This window comes from Malus domestica, chromosome 02 (genome assembly GCF_042453785.1).
Source record: "Malus domestica chromosome 02, GDT2T_hap1".
NCBI lineage: Eukaryota > Viridiplantae > Streptophyta > Magnoliopsida > Rosales > Rosaceae > Malus > Malus domestica.
Window position 1 is genome coordinate 31,393,509 of NC_091662.1, and position 20,043 is coordinate 31,413,551.

Sequence of the window (20,043 nt, forward strand, 5' to 3'; positions counted from 1 at the left end):
CTTTCTTTTAAGAAATGTGCTTCATAACAGTGCTTATCTTGATATATAACTTAAACAAATTGTGCATATGAAAGATGTATACATATATACTTTCCTTAATGCTTGTGTGTTGTAGATTGGTGCTACTCTTGCATATGGTCAGACAAATCTCTCTATCTCTGACTTCCTTTGCTGCAGTTTTTTTTTTTTTTTTGGTGAACTCTTTTGATGCAGGTTTGCTACTTTTTTTGCTGCAGTTTTGCTTTTGCTGTTGTTTTTCGCTGCAGGTTCATTGATTAATGTACGAGGAAAATGAGATCGTTTTAAACATAAATAGGTGTATATTTAAAATTGCAATTTTTTTCTCAAAAAACCGAACCCAAACTATTTGAAACCGCACTGAACCAAATCAAACGGTTTGATTTCATTTCGGTTTTGGCTTCAAAGGCACACCGACCCGCATTGCGCCACCCCTAGGCTAGGTGAGCTCAAAAAACCAAAAACTAAAATAAATCAAACCATTCACTGAACCGATCATAAATTGAACCAAAATTAAAATCAAACCAAACCACAAGTTATTGGTTCAGTTTCGGCTTCAAAGATTTAGAAACCAAACCGAACCAAATGAAACTTAATTTAATATTTTATTTATTTTATTATGGGTATTTATTTTTCAAACCCAATATTAATTTCAACACAAGTCTACATAAGTCCAACTTGAGGCCCAAAAAGTCCAAATATCTTATTCTTATGGAAACCCCAGCCTCTCCTATTCTTCATTTTATCGCCTTGTCACCTCTTTCCTTTTATCCCATCTTTTTTCTCCTTTTCCCCACAACTCCGTCTCTCTCTCAATGGAGTAAAGGGCGTCTCCATCCTCCCATGATCTTTATTTCAAAGTCTCTTATTTTGTTTGACTGGATGGTGGGATTTTGAGAAATTACAGGAAGTAGTGCTCATGGAAATTCTTTGTAACCTTGCTAGGGCAACGCTTTAGTTCTCGACACGTTTATTGTTGACTGGATGGGGATTGTTTGAGTATACCCCATAGATTTCGTGGTTGAAGGTAAGATAAGGCTGGAGGCGTGGCTTGATATCTGTCAATTTCCCTATCTCCTTCCAGGATTTTTCTTCTTACTAGGCAAAGCTAATCTCCAGGTTTTTTTATTTTCTAATTTTTTTTTTTTCAAAAAAACCGAAACCAAAATGGAATTCAAACTGAAAAAATAAAAAATCGAAATCGAACTTCAACCGAACAGTAACTTCGGTTTGCCCTTCTATGCTCTCCTCCTCTTGCTAGCCACAAGCTCGATCTCTCATTCTTTTGCCACGGGATGGTCGATCTACTAATACCGTTTACTTTAATAAAAAATAATATTTTTATATTAAAAAATTAATTATATTATTATTTATTATGCTTTTTATTTTATTTTTATTGTTGAAATTCAAAATTTTTAAAACATTTTCATTATTTTTCTTATAAAAAAACACGCAATCAAGTTGTATTTAGGGGTGTGATATCCACACACCCCTTTTTACTTCTCACATACCCTTCTAATTTTCGGCCATCGGATCAGATGAAATAAAGAAAATCAACGGACATAAATTAACAAGGGGTGTGTGAGAAGTAAAAAGGGGTGTGTGGATAGCACACCCCTTGTATTTATTCTCACAGACGGCATTAAAACTGTGGACGCTCACTCGTGAGATCACCACGGGCTGAATTGGTCAAGTGCTTGCCCTTGATATACTTGGGCTTTGCAAACAATAAGGAAAAAGACAAAGGATAAAAGTGGATCGTTCCTCAAAATTGGGCTGTATCCTGATTCTCTTAAGATAAATTCACTCGAGAGACCTATTGCCAACCTTTATGTCCTTTCAAAGACTTTTGTTCCATCGAATGATTGTCACGTGGTTTGGAGTTGACATCTGAGTAAGCTTATCCTTCTGTTCGTAGAGGTTAGAAAGAACCTGCGTTAAGAACCTTAAACTTAAGAGTTCAAACTATAATTAACCTAAAATTTTAACGGTGGAACCAAAAATTCCAATTCAACTGTCAGTCCTATGCTCATCCAAGTGCAAACATTAAATAATTGAAATTATTGAATGATTTACCTTGTCAGACTTACGGATCAACTGCTTGATAGGACAATACAATAGATATGACCCATGCAAAGCAAAGCATTCGAAGTCCCTCCCACCGCCCATGATAAATAAATAGGGCAAACTAAAAGCTCAGTTTATTGGGCCCAATAATAAACAATAAAGAATTTTAATGAAAAATTTTCGGTACTGTTTATTTTAATAAAAAAAATCATATTTTTTTATTAAAAAATTAATTCTGATACTATTTACTTTATTTTTTATTTTATCTTTATCGTTAAAACTCAAAATTTTCAAATTATTCTCATTAGTTTTCCTTAAATAATAAGGAAAGCAAATTGACTGCTGTTGTGGACAAAAGGAATTCAATTGAGATAGCGTGCTATTAGTAAGCGCGGACCCAACATGTTATCCCATTATTTTTTGTCCCCTTCATTTATTTTTATATTAAGATTCTCTTTCTTTCTCTTTCTATCTTCTTTCATCTTCTCTTCTCATATTCTCTTTCTATAAAAAAAATTAATATAAAATGTTAACGTAACTTAATCATAACCGTTCAAATAGAAGAGGAGGGGAGATGAAAGAAAAAAAGATGGAAGAAAATCCTTCTCCTTTATGTTTAAACACACAAAAAAAAAAAAAGGATCACTATCTTCAACTGAAAAAAAAAAGAGAAAGATAAGACATGGTGCCTGGTGTTTTTCTCCTTTTCTTAGATGCGGATTTCTTTTTCTTACTTTTTAATTCCTCTTATAGAGGCCAGAAGAAAAAAAAAACACAACGCGCATCGTTACAATGTATTGCTGAAGATTCTTCATGATAAATATAAGGCTTATTATATTAACATTCTACAAATTATTAAATAATTTTACATACTTAATATATTTTATATTTGTTTTTTCAATGAAAAATTATCTTCATACACTTCACTTACTTTCCTATAATATCCTCACACCTCACATTCTCAATGTACACCTTACATTTTCGACATGTACTCCATATTTTCTGTACACCCCACATTTCTCAAATCTTATAAAGCTTTTAATTTGGACAAAAAATGCCGACTATAATTTTGACAAAAGATGCCGTTTGAGATTTAAAGCATATATGGGTTGTTTTCACTTCCACCATTAAAACTCATGTTGTATGTTTTTAATATTTGGTGGTAATTTTAGGTGTTTAATTTTTTATGTAATCCATGTGATCCCTAAAAGATAAATACGAACATAGAAGCTTAAATAACGCAGCAAAAACAAGATTAAATAATTATCGATGTCATCAAAATTACTAAAACAGTAATTCTATGATAAATATATTGCTGAAGATTCTTCATGATTAATATAATCCTTAGTCTATGATGGTTTTGATTTCGAATTAGAAAATGTCGACTGTAAATATCCTCGAAAGATACTAGGAGCATTTTATTAAACTAGATAATTAATATCAATCATCCATACATAACTTTGTGCAGACTGAAAATAGTATCAAAGATTCTTCAATAGTCCCCCAATAAAATTTTCAACTCTTTCAAGAATTTGAGCATGTTGCAACATTATTTAAGTTTGAATTAACAAAACTACTCATTTTAGTGTGAACACTTTGTTTTGGCCCACCCAACTAGGTGGTATAAAACCCCTTTTATTTTAGTAAATAAATGATATACACACTTTTTGTTCTCTTATGTAACCTAGTTTTTTTAAAGACTGTTTTAGCTAAAATGATTATTGAGATTTGCATAACTTTTCATTTTGGTTCCTGAGATTGTCCACCATCAATCATTTTGGTATTTGTGTGAAATATTATGTTAAATAATGATCAAAATAACAAAACTACCCTTAATTTAATAAACAATAGGCCAAAATGATTTGACCAAATTTGAGGGTATTTTTGCTATTTTATCCTTATTTTATGAAAAAATTTCATAGAATGATTAAAATGATTGATTGTGGACAATCTCAGGAACCAATTCTATCAATTTCAAATCTTAGAGACCAAAATGAGGAGTTATGTAAATCTTAAAAACCATTGTGGCTAAAAAGCATTTTCAAAATAACTAGTTGATCATTTTGTCACGACCGTCAACTCTTCTCAGAGTGGAAGACTCACAAATACACTTCAGCCTCTCAATGGTCACCATTGTGTGATTCAAGAGTGTCAAGAATCGACCTCAAGACATGCCGTGTCCCATCCACTAGGTCACTCCGTGGTGGTTGAAATATTGCTTTGCAAGAAATTTTGTCAATGAAACACAAGCATGTACATCGCGTTTAATAATGCAAGTGGAGGCACTAAATAATATATCATCTCTTCCCCACCTGTATTCCCTACTCTGAGTTTTCTCTTTGCTTTGCATTTTTGTGATGCTCCATCTTACAAGTCATTACTAGTGAGATCAACATCCAACGATAAAGTTGATGGGATTACATTACTTGCTGGGTAAAGGAATCATAGCCCAAAAAGCTTTGCTTTTTCAAGTACCCACAAAAGACCAAACTATACATTTGTCATTTGGGAAAAGATGCACGCACTATTCTTCCTAACCTTTTCTCTTCTCCTATTTTCCCCTCTCTAATTAGTCCATCAACATCACAATTTTCTTCTCTACACTCCAAGACTTGGATCATTTCTTTCTTGAGCTGATTCTTTGTGAAATTCACCGTTCTTTTGACTGAGAAGTCCACTTCCTTCTGCATCAAAGCTAGCATGAACGCTATAGAACACATACACGAGCACCGTAACTCCCGAAAAGACCCCGAACCTCACATAGGATGGCTTGTCCATGGACCCCAACAAAAATATGTTCAAGAAGATGGAGATGGATGGCATCCATGGCATCAAGGGGACGCCCCAATATTCCGGCTTTCTCACTTGTGGAACCTGGTAATGGAAAATTTGCAGCATTGAAACCGCAATTGCTGCGGTGACAACAAGCATGAAGGCTTTCAGCTTCCCTGGTGGTGCGAAATGCCAGATGAAGACGAAGATGATAGAGGTGAGGGATAATGAGCACAGGAATGATAATGTAGGTCGTGGATTGGTCGTCCCCACCACGACATAGCGCCTAAAAATCACAGCGTTGGCCACCATGTAGAAAACAAATAGCGTCCCGATGGATACAAGGTTGAGAAGGACATTCAGATCCGTGAAAAGCGCAATTGCGGCTGTCAAGATACCTGAAAGGAACAAGTCACAAATATGTAAGTACGAAAAACATGTTTTCTAAGGCCAGTAACTTTAATTTTTTTATTTTTTTTCATTTTCGGGATTAAGACGAAAAAAACAAAGAGGTGATGGGAGATGAAGATTAGACGAGCACCCACAAAACAAAAGCATAAATGTGACAAAGAATATGAGAGCCAAGTTGCTGGGCTGAGTGGGATAGCCATTTATACGAAGTTTGACAGGTGAGATTGAGAGAAAATAAAAGGTCGTCTTCCATCAATGGCTGCGAGTGCATATGCAGGGATTTTTATCTAGTGAAAATTGAAGATGCATGGTTGGACCAATCTCGACCATTTGACTCACTCGTAACTTGAACATTAAAATCTCCTCCAACGACTTAAAAATCGAACCCGAAAGCGACAGAGATAAAGATAAGAGATGACGATGATGCTAAAGTCAGAATGCCCATGAACATGATAAAGCCTGGCTGCAAAGGTAACTATCAACCATGTTTTATATTAGATATTGAAAAAAGAAAATTGATACTACGACCACGAGATAGATAGATAGATGGATAAATTTATGGAGAGAAATCTGATACGCCCATTGCACTAAAGTTGACAAAAGCAAATTCCATTTCACCCATGCGCACAGCTCGCAGGCGGCTGTAACCAATTGATATGTCACCAAAATATCCTCATCACCAACACCACCAACAAGATTAAACATGCTATGAGACGATGAATAGAATAGAGCGAAACAACAATGTTATGAGAACTTATGACGATAAATACAAAAATTCTATGGAGTTCTAGAGTATGAGATACTTCGATGTTATGTTTTAACAGTTGTCTTGATTTTTTCAATTTCTCGCATACATCAAACAATTCAAACACTCATAGTGTCTTACCGGGTAGATGCGGCAAATCAACACATTGGGTTGTTAACGGATACCCGTTAAGACCCGTTTAATTGATATCACCATAATATAAAAGTGAAATTTATAGTGTTAATAATCGTGTAAGATGAAATCAAACTAAATGAATCTAGTACCCGTTAACAAGTTGATTTGTCACATCTACTTCAGAGGTAGCTTACGCAAATCCCCAATGGATGAATATGACTCACATTGACATCCCTCTTTCCTCATCACATCTTATTTAGATAAACACACAGATTACAGGAAGGAAGGAAGAAGAAGCTGCAGTTCTCACACTTTTCGCTGGTGGACAAAAGTAGGATCCTTTTTCACATCATCATTATTTATTATTAGCAACAACAAGTATTTAGGGTTTAAGTGGGCCACGCAATTCCCAACCATAGGAGGACTCACTAAACCCTACACCAACAGCTGATAATTTCCTACGTGTGCATCTTACCAGCCACGCACTAAGGAAATTTTTAGTTGGGACAGTAACACGTATAGTACACTGTGTTTTTATTTAAATGGTGAAAAATTTAACTTTTAAGTTATTAATCTTTTCACACATATATCACATTATTTATATAAGGATACGTGATATACCATCTCGTGTAACGGAAAAATCTCTCCACTAATCCTAACGCCTAACTCCACCAATCAGCTGCTGACAAATATACTTATAAAATCCGCCAACTCATCACTCGGTCGATACTAGAACTTTTTTTGGTCAAAAGAAGATGAGCCAAAACAAAACGGACGGTCCGCCGGTCGGCCGTGGAAAACGGAAACGGTTCAAATGGACCCCACCACAGAATTAGTTCGAAACGCCCGGAAGAAACCTCCTCCTTCGCATGGGGCAATGTGCGCGCACAGCAAACAACACACGCATTGCACGCAAACACATTAACTCTCACATTGATTGATAAACACGAAAAGAAAGCGTTATATTATTACCATTATCGACTGACACATTATCACAACCACCATAAATTTAATGGATTTGGATCCTCTCATGTGAGCTTAGAAAGCTGGGACTTTTAAGTAAGATACGGATCGTTAGATTTTAATTCAACGGTTATAATTATTATAATTTTTAAAGAATTTCTTTATTTGTAAAATCTAACGGCATATGCCCTTTGCTCAAAAGACTCAGTCTCATAAGCTCAAAAGATGATCCAAATCCAAATTTAATAAGAGAAATGCTAATAATAAGACTCTTAAAAATGTAAAAATGTTACTTTTACCAATTATTTGTAACATCATGTATTAGAAAGATGAGACCATATGCGTTGACAGATCCTTCCTCTATTATAGAGACATTACAAATAAATAGTAAATGTATCATTACTTCTTAAAATAGAAAATGAAAAATTCTCTATAAACATTTCGTCACCACAATTTTTTTTTTGCATCATATTTGTAAATTTGGCACGAGAATTATAGCAAAAATCACTTTTTGAGAGTCTCTTTATGCTCATTTAATAAGCATACCTAAATCAAAAATATATGGGAATTGATGATTTAATCCTTAATTAATTAAGGTGTTTATTTCTTTTAAGAATAAAACCACTAAATGGATAATAAAGAAACAAACCAACGAAGGAGGAAAAAAAAAAGAAATATAAAACTTTTGGATAATTAACGTACCGAGAAAAGCGGAGGCGTTGACAGGCGTGGATGTCTTAGGGTGGACCCTAGCGAACCAAGCAGGGACAACCCTGGACCGTCCGATGACACACATGTAACGCGCCTGGCCCAGCATGGATACAAGCAGTGACGTTAGAATTCCAAAACTTGCCCCCACTCCGATCACGTTCGACTCCCACTTCCCTCTGAACGCCGCCGAAAACGGAGCCTCCGGGTCGATCGCGTCGTACGGGAGGAGCTTCGACATGGACGCCGCCATTAAGCAGTAGAGGACGGTGACGAGCAAGACGGAGCCCGACACGCCGATTGGGATGTCCTTAACCGGATTCTTCACCTCTTCCGCCATCGTTGATACAGCGTCGTACCCGATGTAGCTGAGGTAAACCATACTTGCCCCATTGAACACGCCCGAAACCCCGTAAGGAAAAAACCCGGATGGCTGAGCCGGGTCGGCCGGGTGCGTGAAGTTGTTCCAGTCCCCTTTGCAGAATCCAGCGACTATAACAAATGCGATGAAGATTATATGCACCGCCGTCAGCACCATGTTCAAAACAGAGCTCTCCTTCGTACTGTAGCAGATGATGAGCGTAATGGTTAAAACGACGACGACGGCAACGAAGTCGATCTGATCGAATCCGTTGGGGAGTCCGGAGACGGTGAACCTCCATTTGGCGGCGGGGACGCCTATTGCAGAGCCCATGTAGGCGGTGAAGCCCCTTGCGACGGCGGCGTTCGACATTACGTAGTCCATCACCAGGTTCGCTCCTGTTAAAAACGCCGCGAATTCACCTGAGAAACCCAAACGCCAAATCCCAAACCAAAAATAATAAAAATAAGCCAAAGGGGAAAGCATTTAAGTAATTAATTATTAGAAACATATAGAAAGAAAGAACAGAAGAAAATATCAGAAAGTTTACCGAAGGTGACGCGGAGGTAGCTAAAGGCGCCGCCAGCAACGGGCATGTCGACGGCGAACTCAGTGTAGCAGAAGGCGGAGAGAAGAGCGCAGAATCCGGCAATGGCGTAGGAGATGACGATAGCCGGGCCGGCGTAGAGGCGACTGGCACGACCGGTGGTGACAAAGACGCCAGCACCGACCATCCCGCCGAGGCCCAATCCGACGAGGTCGAACCAGCGGAGCGTCTTCTGCATGTGGGGCCCGGAGCGAGCTCGGACGGCACTCATTTCGTCGTAGGAAGTGGAGACGGAACTGGCCCGGCGAGCGAGGCGGGTAGGTGTGTCAGCCAGGGCTCGGAGGTAGGCCCGGGGGCTTGAGAAAGAGGAGGAGGGGCCATGGGGGACTGGGGCACTAATCTCCATTGAGATTTGATGTGGGTTATCTTTCCTTTGGATTTTGAGTGAGGATCGAGTTTCCTTTATATAAATAAATGTAAAAGCTTCTGACAGCGGACGGTGATTTTGGATGAAAGACAAGGCAAAGGAGGAAGGCCAAAAGGTTAGCTGACTACTTACTGGTATCAGTATGCGTCATGGGGGTGATGTGATATGGGAATAAGGATCCTCGTCGGATCCTTTTGTGAGGATTTCGAGAACCTGCGTATTTTGTTCGTCTATATCAAGTTTTCATAAATTATTTTAAATTTTATTATTTAAAATATAAACAGTATTTAAAATTTTGAACTGCACGATATATAATAAATGGACACGATTTATGAATTTTTAAAAGCATCACAAAAGGATCCAGAGAGAATTCGGATTCTTGAAATAAATGGAAAGGCATTTATGCCAATACATCCCTCGTGGATACGATTTTTTATGTATCGGTTCAAATTCTAGCATCTATCTATATAAAGATATGTTAGTTAAAAATTCATACGTTCGACCAAAAAAGTTAAAAATTTATACGTTCGACAAAAAAAGTTAAAAATTTATACATTATGACCAAAAAAGTTAAAATTCCATACTAATTAACAAATATATTTTGAACCTAATCAATCAATTATTTTCGTTAATTAGCATATGACAACAAGAAGGCCAAACTTTTTATATTTTGGAGTACACTCTTTATTAATTAGTTTTATACTGAACCTCAACTTTTTTCATAAAATCAGAGTAAGTTGTTTCATATGTAAAACACAACAGTCACATGTGCTCCATGTCATATTGTTTATGTTATTTATGTATTAGGCTTGAAAATTTGTTATACACATAAAAGAGCATGTTGAGAATGAATTTTACATTATTAGTCCTTTCAAAAACTATTTCGAGGAAGAATCAATTAGTACCGATGGTTAGTATTTTTTGCCCAATTTCTACCGAAATTAATATATATCTCCATCACAACTTACATAAGAATCAACAACCTACTCACATAAAAATCTACATTCATAAATAGTCTAAAATTTGGTACTAAGCAGAATATTCTGCAGCACAATAGACTAGTCAAGTTCACAAATCAACTAAGTACAGATTCGTCAGTTAATCAAATGCAAATCTACGAACCAAACTTAGTTCACTATGAGTTATCTTAGTCACAAATAAGTTCATTGCTCATAATATGCAGTGTAAACTTAGTTTCTAACACATATCAAGTAATAATTCATATGATGCATGAGACACATGCAAGTAAATAAGAAATGTGGACAAGCTTAAGAGATAAAGAACGCAAGAAGTTTTTCGCCAAAAAAACCCACTTCTGGGTTTAAAAACCAGGGACTCTCCATTGGGTCCAGTCCACTAGTGAAAACAAGATTCTTACAAAATAACCACACAAGCTCAATTTCTAGATCCTAATCTAGATAGCAGCTTGTACCTTTGTGCAACCTTGTCTTTCACGAGGTAGACTCCTTCGGTCTTCATGAAGTGGAAGCTCCTTCTAAGCTCTTCACCTTTTGGCACCAAAATTAAATCAACTTATGTCAATGATGTTATGATGAAGTTGATATAAATCTGGATTCCATGTCTAGTCAGTTTCACCAATCAAACACTTGTAAGATGAAACTGACGTGAATCCAAAAAGAGGTCAGTTTAAAGATTTGAAACTTGAAAAACTTGACCACAAAATTTAAAAAAAAAAACCATGAAGACAATGTTACCCTAATATGCAATGATTGGATGTTTGATTCATGAACATGGTTTTTTGGCTAGGGTTCTAATGAAGAACACAAGAGGTAGCTCAAAGCTAAAATGAACTATTTTCTGAAAAAGTAAAACTCCTAGCCAAAACAAATGAGCTTGTAAAACGAATTTAAGCAAGCAATTTCAAAGATAGATTTAGAACTATTCGATAAAGAACATTACCCACGCTCCTAGGAGATTCGAGATGGAGATGAAGAATAAAGCTTTAAAAAAAATTCCAATCTCAAACCCCAAAAACAAAATGAACCCTAGATTGATCTTTTAAAGAGGATTTGATGTTCGAACATAAAGGGGACCAGAAAAACCACATGTCATGTGCAAAATCAATCTGGAAAGATCTATGGTTGAAAAACACTCTTGGGGAAGAAACTGTCAGAAAGCCCATGTGGGTTATCTAAAAGTGTGTGCCCAAGCATGAAAGCAGCGAGAAGTTTTGACTAGACAAAATGAACTAGAAATAATGGCATGAAATGCATATGTATGAACAAACCTTTGATGAGAGAAGTTAAGCTCTTGAAATGATATTTCAGCAGCATAATCCCGAAAGGAGCATTTTAACCCTAAAACTAACTAGAGCATGTGTGGTACAATTTACAACATTTAACAAAGAAAGCCAAACAATAAAACTAGACTTCACATAGTCGAAGCCTATACTCTCGATAACTTACTCAGAGAGTCATAGACGCTTTGTAAGTACTATCCCCCTCCTCCTTACTACACCTAAATTTTGGAAATACACAAATTCCATCCATTCTCATTACATTGATTGCAATTAGATTGCAATTAGTTCGTTACTTTCTTCTTTGTTTTTCTTTTCTTTTTGTAGTTTACCTTTTCCTCATTTTCTTTTGTTTAAAAAATAATTAATGTTTTGAAAGCAGATGATTATGGGCTGGGTTGGGGTTGAGGTGATTTTTTTTAAAGCAGCTTTAAAAAAGCTAAGGTTAGAATAGTGTTTGGTAAAAAGCAAGGAAGCTATTTTTTTTCAAAATTGTGAATCATTGGCAAAAAAAAAAAAAAAAAAAAAAAAAAAAAAGCAACTCAGACTATGCTTATTTTCAAAGCATGCAAGTGAACAATGCCTCTTTAATGAAATTTTCAAACAACAAGCATACCCCCACATATTTTACAAAATTACAGTATTTGCCTACTTTACTTACTTCATCTTTTTTGCCTAATTTAGATAGGCAAAACCCATACAATCTTCTTCGCCCAATTTTCCTCATGATTATGGGTTAATCGCAGTGGCAAGTATCGCTTAGCTTTCTTCTTGGCTACCTCCGACTTATTCCGAGGCTGCTTGGGTGCTTTGTTGGCTCACCAAGCTTTCGTCCCAAGGTGCATGCTTCTCTGCCATAGCCAAATATTCTCCTATGATCAATTCTCCAAGTAATGGGTAGTCTACAGGGAGTCCGTTATGAAAGGTTGCAATAGCTATCGAGTCACTGCATCATACAATTTTTGCCTTCTCCGCCTTGAACCTCATTAAGTAGTCGCGAAACGTCTCATTCAAACCATTTTTTTGTTGAACAGGTGGTTAGACTTTTTCTTGATTGAACGGTAGGAGGAGTGTTCCTTAGTGAAGACCAAAAAAAACTCATCGAAACTCTGGCTGGATCGTGGTGGCAGGATGTGAAACCAATCCTGCACCTCACCTTGTAAGGTGATGGCGAATATCTTGCACATGAGGGCTTCATTGATCTGGTAAAGGATCACTACGATGAGGTAGTGCTTTAGGTGACTTTACTGGTCTTCATCTCCATTCAAAAAAGTGAAATGTGGCATGTTGAACTTGCGTGTAGGCTCCGTCTGCTTGATCTCGTCTGTGAAATGTGACTTACTTATGTGGGCTACATATTTTTGAAGTGCCTCATCAATGGTTTTGATGTGCTGGAACCTACAATCAGACAGATATGAGCCTCTTCACTTCTTATTGAATTTGCCTTTGTTGGAGCAGCGGAACTCCTGACTTCATTTGATTGTGACATGCTGGTCTGCGCTAGCTTTCCCATTGTCCTGCTTGTTTGTGTCACGACTTCGGTGCACATGCTTCGTCTCTGGCCGGGGAGAAGGCTGTTCGTGGTTGCACTTGACGCAGACTGCCAGTTGAACTTGAGTTGGATTGGGTGGCTGCTTCTCTTTGTCCACCGTGTTGCCTACTCCGATGTGGTGTGGATGATGCTCCTCGCGGGCAAAACTGTGAAGGGACACTTTTCTTGGAATTAAGTCTATGATGTTCATTGAAGTAAGGGTCCAACCGTGAATGCATACTTGCCCTGCCTAGTCAGGAGTGAACGCTTCTTTGCGAGCTTAGGTGGGAGAAAATGTTCTCGTAAGAGCCTAGACGGGAGTGCACACTACCTGAACGTTTGGTTCTTGACTGGTTGAGTGACTACTTGCTGGGACGTGATGGAAAGAAATGTCTTCGTATGCCCTTGTCTTATTTCAGGACACGTTATTTAGGGCGCGCTGTGTCTCGATGTACTACAAGAACTGATTCATGAAAGTCGTCTGCTACGCGAATGCACTTGTACAATCTGCGATTTGTCGAGACAAATGTTGTTCATTATTCGAGATGGAAAAGCTTGGATGGTAGGCATCTACATGAGTAGTGGAAGTGTAATGGATTTCGGGTCCAAAATTCAAGTTGGGACGAGTAAATCTGCAAAAAAAAAATGAAGAAAAAATAATCCCAGTTTAATCGCCGGTCCAGGAACCTGAAGTTGGGTTGGTTAAACCGATCTAGGACCCGTCAGGTGGGTCGCAAGAGCGAGTTGGGCGCTTAAGCACATGCCACGCTATGCACGCGCTGGGCCTGAGCCTGGGCCATGTCTGGTATAGCTACTTGAACGTTTGGTTCTTGACTGGTTGAGTGGCTACTTGCTGGAACGTGATGGAAAGAAATGTCATCATATGCTACAAGAATGCGCTTGTACAATCTGCGACCTGTTGAGACAAATGTTGTTCACTATTCGGGATGGAAGAGCTTGTATGGTAGGCATCTACATGAGTAGTGGAAGTGTAATGGATTTCGGGTCCAAAATTTAAGGTGGGACAAGTAAATTGCAAAAAAAACGAAGAAAAAAAAATCCCAGTTTAATCGCCGGTCCAGGAACTTGAAGTTGGGTTGGTTGAACCGATATGGGACCCGTCAGGTGGGCCGCGGGAGTGAGTTGGGCGCTTGAGCACATGCCACGCTATGCGCGCACTAGGCCTGGGCCATGTCTGGCATAGCTACCTCTATTGGGCTTGCGCTACTGGGCCAACGACTCTTTTAGGCTTTGCTTGGGGTTTAGGCCCATGTGGATTGGGTAAGCAATTTGCATTGCTACCTTAGGCATGTAGTTGCCTGGGCTTGCTAAACTGATGCCCACACGTTGTGGGTTTGATGCTTCGCAACTTCTTCACCGTGGCTCGGGGGTGCACCGTAGACCACTACAGTGACGGCTTTCACTGCTGCATGGTAACGATGGCGCCCCATGGTGGTAGGGTTGCTCATTTTGCCGTGGTGATCCTCAAGGAGCGACGACATGGGGCTATGTCACGATCTTCATCTTCTGGTCCAAATCCTTAAACGTAGAATGTTTCGTTTGTCGTGGTTTCATAATTTCCCATCATCGTGTTTCTTCACCAGGGCTATTCAAAGAATTTAAATAAAAATTCTAAGAATAGGAATGTGTGGGAAAATCTACATATAAACAAAAATTTTGAAACATTGAATGTGAGAGACTTCCTCAAGTGTTTGAACCAAATTTTCAATGAAAGCACTAACTTGTGGCAGAAAATTTCAGCCGTCTTTAGTCTTGACAAAATTGTATCTACAAAACAATCAACACTTTTGATCAAAGTCCAAAGCCTCACGCACCCACGAGGAGTGGGGGAAGGGGAATATGATTTGGCTAATGGATCTCCGATGCCTTTGTTAAAAACTCTGAATAGAGTGAGTATTTAGGTTTTTTGGTATAGCGAAAAACTTATCAAAATTTGGTGATGATGAGGGTATTTATAGGATGTAGTGGCTGGCCATGGTGTAGGGTTCTGCCCTACATATGGTAGCCTCTTATTGGCCAAGTTATGTCATTCGTAGGATGCGCAAGGAAAAGATATTTCCAAGATATTAATTAGGAGATAATATCTTAGAATAATGGTGATAGTATCCCTAATTGATTATGGTAGGGATTCCTTACTTGATAAATCATATTTTTAATGCCTTTGACTATTTTATACCATGAGGCCACGAGTAGAGGAGTTTTAAGCAGTCATGGTCCGTTGCTTGAACTTGTAGGGATGATGAGCTGCGCGTGGGAATATAAATATGCGATGCCCATTTAGTGAGGGCAATCTTATATTTCTTGAGTAAAAGTCCACGTGTCACCTTCTGGATTTTTTGGATTATATTTGGCTTCACAATGGTGTTGAAAATATTAATCCCACATTGGGTAAAGAATAGACCTTGCATGTGCTTATAAGTTATTGGGCATTCCTCATATTGCCAATAAGTTTTATGATGGAACCTCAACTTTCTTCATGGTATTAAAGCAGGTTGTCTCATGTGTGAACCACAACAACCACACGTGCTCCATGCCACCCAATTTATGCTGTCCATATGTTAGACTTGAGAACTCGTCACACGTGAGAGTAATGGTGGAGTCAGAAAAATCTACTAAGAATGGTCAACTTAAATTAACAAAAATTAAGACAAAACAAAATAAAATCATCTAATAGCACAAAATCCTTAGGTTTGCCAAGTTGATTTCATATTCATGGATTGAGGTGTTATGTCTTCATGCAGGGTAGTAAATTTCATTAATATAAAAATTTATTTCAACAACTAACCACAACTATTACCACATTTATCATTCATATTACCATTTCTTTTATATCTTCTAGGTCCTAGAAACATAAAAGTCAACAAATCAAAATTTTAATATTTGTGAAATTTATGTCAGCTTTTATTTCAATAAAGGTCCAATCGATGAGAAGGACCATGCCTTGAGAATAATACATATAAAATCAAAATTCAAACATATACAAATTTGCAATATAACTTGAGAAGGGTCAATTGATTATACTAAGAGCATCCCTAAAGGAGATGTCAAAAATAGTATTTCAAAATTATGTTTGATGGTTGATCTGGCAAATTGAATACAAGTGCTAAATCCTTTTCTTTTCCAATAGATGTGTCAAATATGCATCTTATTATTTTATTGCACCCAGAGTTATATTAACTATTAAAAATAATCAAAATTAATTTTGATTTTTATTCTATTGGTTGTTAAGAGCAACTCCACCCTTGGTGGTTGCTCGGGGGACAGGCGAAGGGAAAGGGCCCGAGGGCCGGTGGATAGGCCTCCAGCCTTGGGCAGCCTGAGTGAAGGTGGGAGCCCGAGGGCCAGGCCCGTGGAGAATTGACAGGCTTGCAGCTCGAGTTGTGTGTGGCGTCAGCCTGACGCCAAGCTTGGCATCAGTGTTTTTTTAATTTTTTTTGTGTCACGCGCGTGCACTTCACTCGCGAGTGGGGGCGCGTCAGCCGACAAGTTTACAGGGCACAATGCCCACGCGCCAGGAAATGCAGGTGACTGTTGGGAAGCCACATGGCTTCCCACAGTCCATTCGATCCCAATGGTTATTTAATACGAGCCGTCCGATTTCCAACGGTAATAAAAAAAAAAGCTGATTTAATATCAACCGTTCGATCTGAGATCAACAATTGATGTTAATCTGCTTTATAAATTAAAAAAAAAAAGAAAAAATAATTTTAAAATTAAGAAAAGTTGCCGTTGTGACATGTGGCACAATCTGGAGTGTTGGAATTCAATTCCAACGGCAGAGATTAATTATTTGAATAAAAAAAATTTAAAAATTGTAAAAAATCCGAAAAAAATATCTGAAAATTAAAAAAAAAAGTTTCTACTTTTCTATAAATACCTTCTCATTATCATCTACCTTACACCACAATTTCATATTTTCTCAAATACTTTCAATCAAATTCCTATCTTTCTCTCAAAGTTTCAATCCAATTTTTTTCAACAAAATGACTACCGCTACAGGTACGAATTGGTCGCTTCTTGAAGATGTTGTGTTGTGTACTAGCTGGGTTGAAGTTACTCATAGTTCGCTTACAGGTAATGAGATGCAGTTGCAAGAAATGTGGAGTCTTTTTCATACCAATTATCCTGAGAAAATGGGTGGGAGTAGAACTAAAGAATCGATGTCTAGTCATTGGAAATTACTTAGCCAATCGTTTACTATTTGGAGAGACGCCTTGGCACAAACTAGTAGTAATCTTCGAAGTGGGGAAAATTACACGGATCAGGTAACAATATATTATTTATTTGTTTGTACTATACCCAAATTTACATTGTAATTATTTGTTTGTACGGATTAGGCTTCATAATCGTACTCATCTTTCACAATCATGTTGTGAAGAATGATGCACGTCATCATGATGGATCGAAACGACTCTACATTAAACAATCTGGCAACACCCCTGACGATCGCCCAGCGAGCTTGGAGGATACCGAAACAACGCTCCACATCCTTCTTGCACCCTTCTTGACATCTTGCAAAATGTTTTTCCTTTGCACTTCGCGGACGTGGCACTATTTTGACAAATGTTTATCACCTTGGGTAAATGTCGTCAGCTATGTAGTATGGCCTGTTGTACATACATCCGTTGACCTCATACGTGACTTTTGGGGCTTTCCTTGCAAGACATCGTTGAACACTGGGGATTGGGTAAGGACGTTGAGGTCATTTTGAGCTCCCGGAACCCCAAAAAAGGCGTGCCAAATCCATGTATCAAAAGATGCCACCGCCTAAAAAATGATACTTTTTGCTCATTTTCTGTCTCCATAAGCGCTTTGCCATGCACTTGGACAGTTTTTCCACGTCCAATGCATACAATCAATGCTCCCAATCATCCTAGGAAAACCTCACATCTCGGCCTTCTTTAGAAGCCTTTTCAAGTCCATGTGAGAAGGTTTCCGAAGGTACTCTACCGTGTAGATAGATTTGATTGCTTCGCAAAACCTCATCAGGGACTCAAGAATGGTTGATTTCCTCATCCTCGCTATCTCATCCACTTGGTCTGCAGATGCTCCATACGCAAGCATCCACAGCGCAGCAGTAATTTTTTGCTCGAGAAGGAGACCCATAGCACCACAAGCATCATTCTTTTGCACAAAGTAAGAATCATGGTTGCAAATAGCAATCATGATTTTGTTGAACAAATGTCGTTCCATTCTAAAATGACGTCTGAAGTACGTATCAGGAAATGCACTATTATGGACAAAATAATCGTCCAACAGCTCCTCACCTCGTTGTTGCGTACTTCTATCAAGGTTTTCGGAATGGGTGGGTTTGCATATCTAAGCCACAGCTTGGATGACTCGACGAGAATGTGAGTCTCTGGCCATTCTTGCTTCGTCATCTCTCCTTCTCCGCTCCTCATCCTCTTAATTCTCATTTTGGGCTATATGGAGATTGAACATTCCTTCAGATTGGTTAAACAATTCTTCCTCTTCTTGATCGATTTCCCACATCATGCTTGAAGAAGAAGACATTGTAAGTAGAAACTATGAATAATGATACATATTTTGATTTGGTGAAGAAGGAAGCAGAAACTATGAATAATGATAGAGATATTGAGAAAATTGGTGTGAGATTTAAAAGGATGGATGATGGATTATATGGATGATTCTGAAATGATTAGGTTGTAGATAGTGCCACATGGCATGCCGTCATTCGTTAAAAATCTGATCGAAATCTATCCTAAAAGATTCTGAAAAGAGAACGACACGTGGCACGACGACATTGGATAAAAATCTTATCGAAATCCATCACCAATAATTATCTTTTCGGATAATGACACGTGGCACAACGAGAACGATTTAAAATCTGATCGAAATCCATTCTCAAAGATTCTGAAAAGATGACGACACGTGGCACGATGACATTAGATAAAAATCTTATCGAAATCTATGACCAATAATAGTCGTTTTGGGTAAATGACACGTGGCTCAACGAGAACGATTTAAAATATCTTATCCGAAATTACAAAAAAAATTATTTAGTATTATTTTGTAAAAAAAAATTAATAAATATTTTATTGCCTATTGCTATGGCTATTCAAGTGCAAGGGTGGAGATGCAAATATCTTATCCGAAATTACAAAAAAAATTATTTAGTATTATTTTGTAAAAAAAAATTAATAAATATTTTATTGTTTATTGCTATGGCTATTCAAGTGCAAGGGTGGAGATGCAAAAGGCAGTTACTGTTCACATGGTGGATTGAATAGTGGATTGCATGGGAGGAGGGCTCCAATGATGGAGTTGCTCTAATGGGACGTATGAATTAAAAAAATAAAATTAAAAATATTTGACTCCTTCTGAAATTCGATACTAGGCAGAATATCCTGTAAATAAAAATTAACTTTGCACAATAGACTAGTTACAAGTTAATCAGTGATATAAAGTGCAGTTGTAAGAACAAAACAAAACTGATTAATACGTTCAACTAATCAAAGTCTGCCCAGATTAGTTTCATAACAATAATTCCTAAGCTTGAACACATTTACATATCGATTCATTATGCAAACAGTAATAACAAAGCAATTATGAATTAAAGTATGCTGGATTGACTAGTCAAGCTCACCAGTCAACAAGCACAGATTCGTCATTTAATCAAACGCAAATCTATGAACCATATTTAGATCACTACGAGTTATCTTAGTCAACAACAAATCAGTTTATTGGTCATAATATACAATGTAAGCTTAGTCTCTAACACATACCAAATAACAATTAATAGGATGCATGAAATATATGCAAGTAAATAAGATATGTGGACAAGCTTAAGAGACAAACAACGCAATATGTTTTTGGCCGAAAAAACCCACCTCTGGGTAAAAAAAAAAAAAAAAAAAAACCAGGGACTCTCCACTGAGTCCAATCCACTAGTGAAATCAAGATTCTTACAAAGTAACCACACAAGCTCAATTCCTAGATCCTAATCTACGGAGCAGCTTGTAGGGGTGGGTTCGGTACAAATCGGTTCGGTTTTTTGCCAAAACCGAAACCAAACCCTATTTTCGATTCGGTTTGGTTCGGTTCATTTTTTTTCGGTTC

The 20,043-nt window shown here is 37.7% G+C and overlaps 1 protein-coding gene across 3 annotated transcripts; it reads right to left on the minus strand.

The window, feature by feature from the left end:
• Positions 1–4,469: 4,469 nt before the first annotated feature.
• Positions 4,470–9,427, minus strand: LOC103408828 (cationic amino acid transporter 7, chloroplastic-like). 3 transcript variants are annotated; one of them, XM_008347644.4, is made up of 3 exons: positions 8,731–9,427; positions 7,814–8,602; positions 4,470–5,255 (listed from the first exon to the last, which is right to left on the minus strand). In XM_008347644.4, the coding sequence occupies exons 1-3, from the start codon at positions 9,131–9,133 to the stop codon at positions 4,684–4,686; spliced, it is 1,764 nt and encodes a 587-aa protein (XP_008345866.2). In that variant the 5' UTR covers positions 9,134–9,427; the 3' UTR covers positions 4,470–4,683. The 3 variants fall into 3 exon arrangements, with proteins under 3 accessions (XP_008345866.2, XP_070673901.1, XP_028950662.1); XM_070817800.1 differs by having other exon boundaries at positions 7,814–8,578; positions 8,731–9,263; XM_029094829.2 differs by lacking the exon at positions 4,470–5,255 and adding an exon at positions 6,471–7,011.
• Between the last annotated feature and the right edge of the window lie 10,616 nt (positions 9,428–20,043).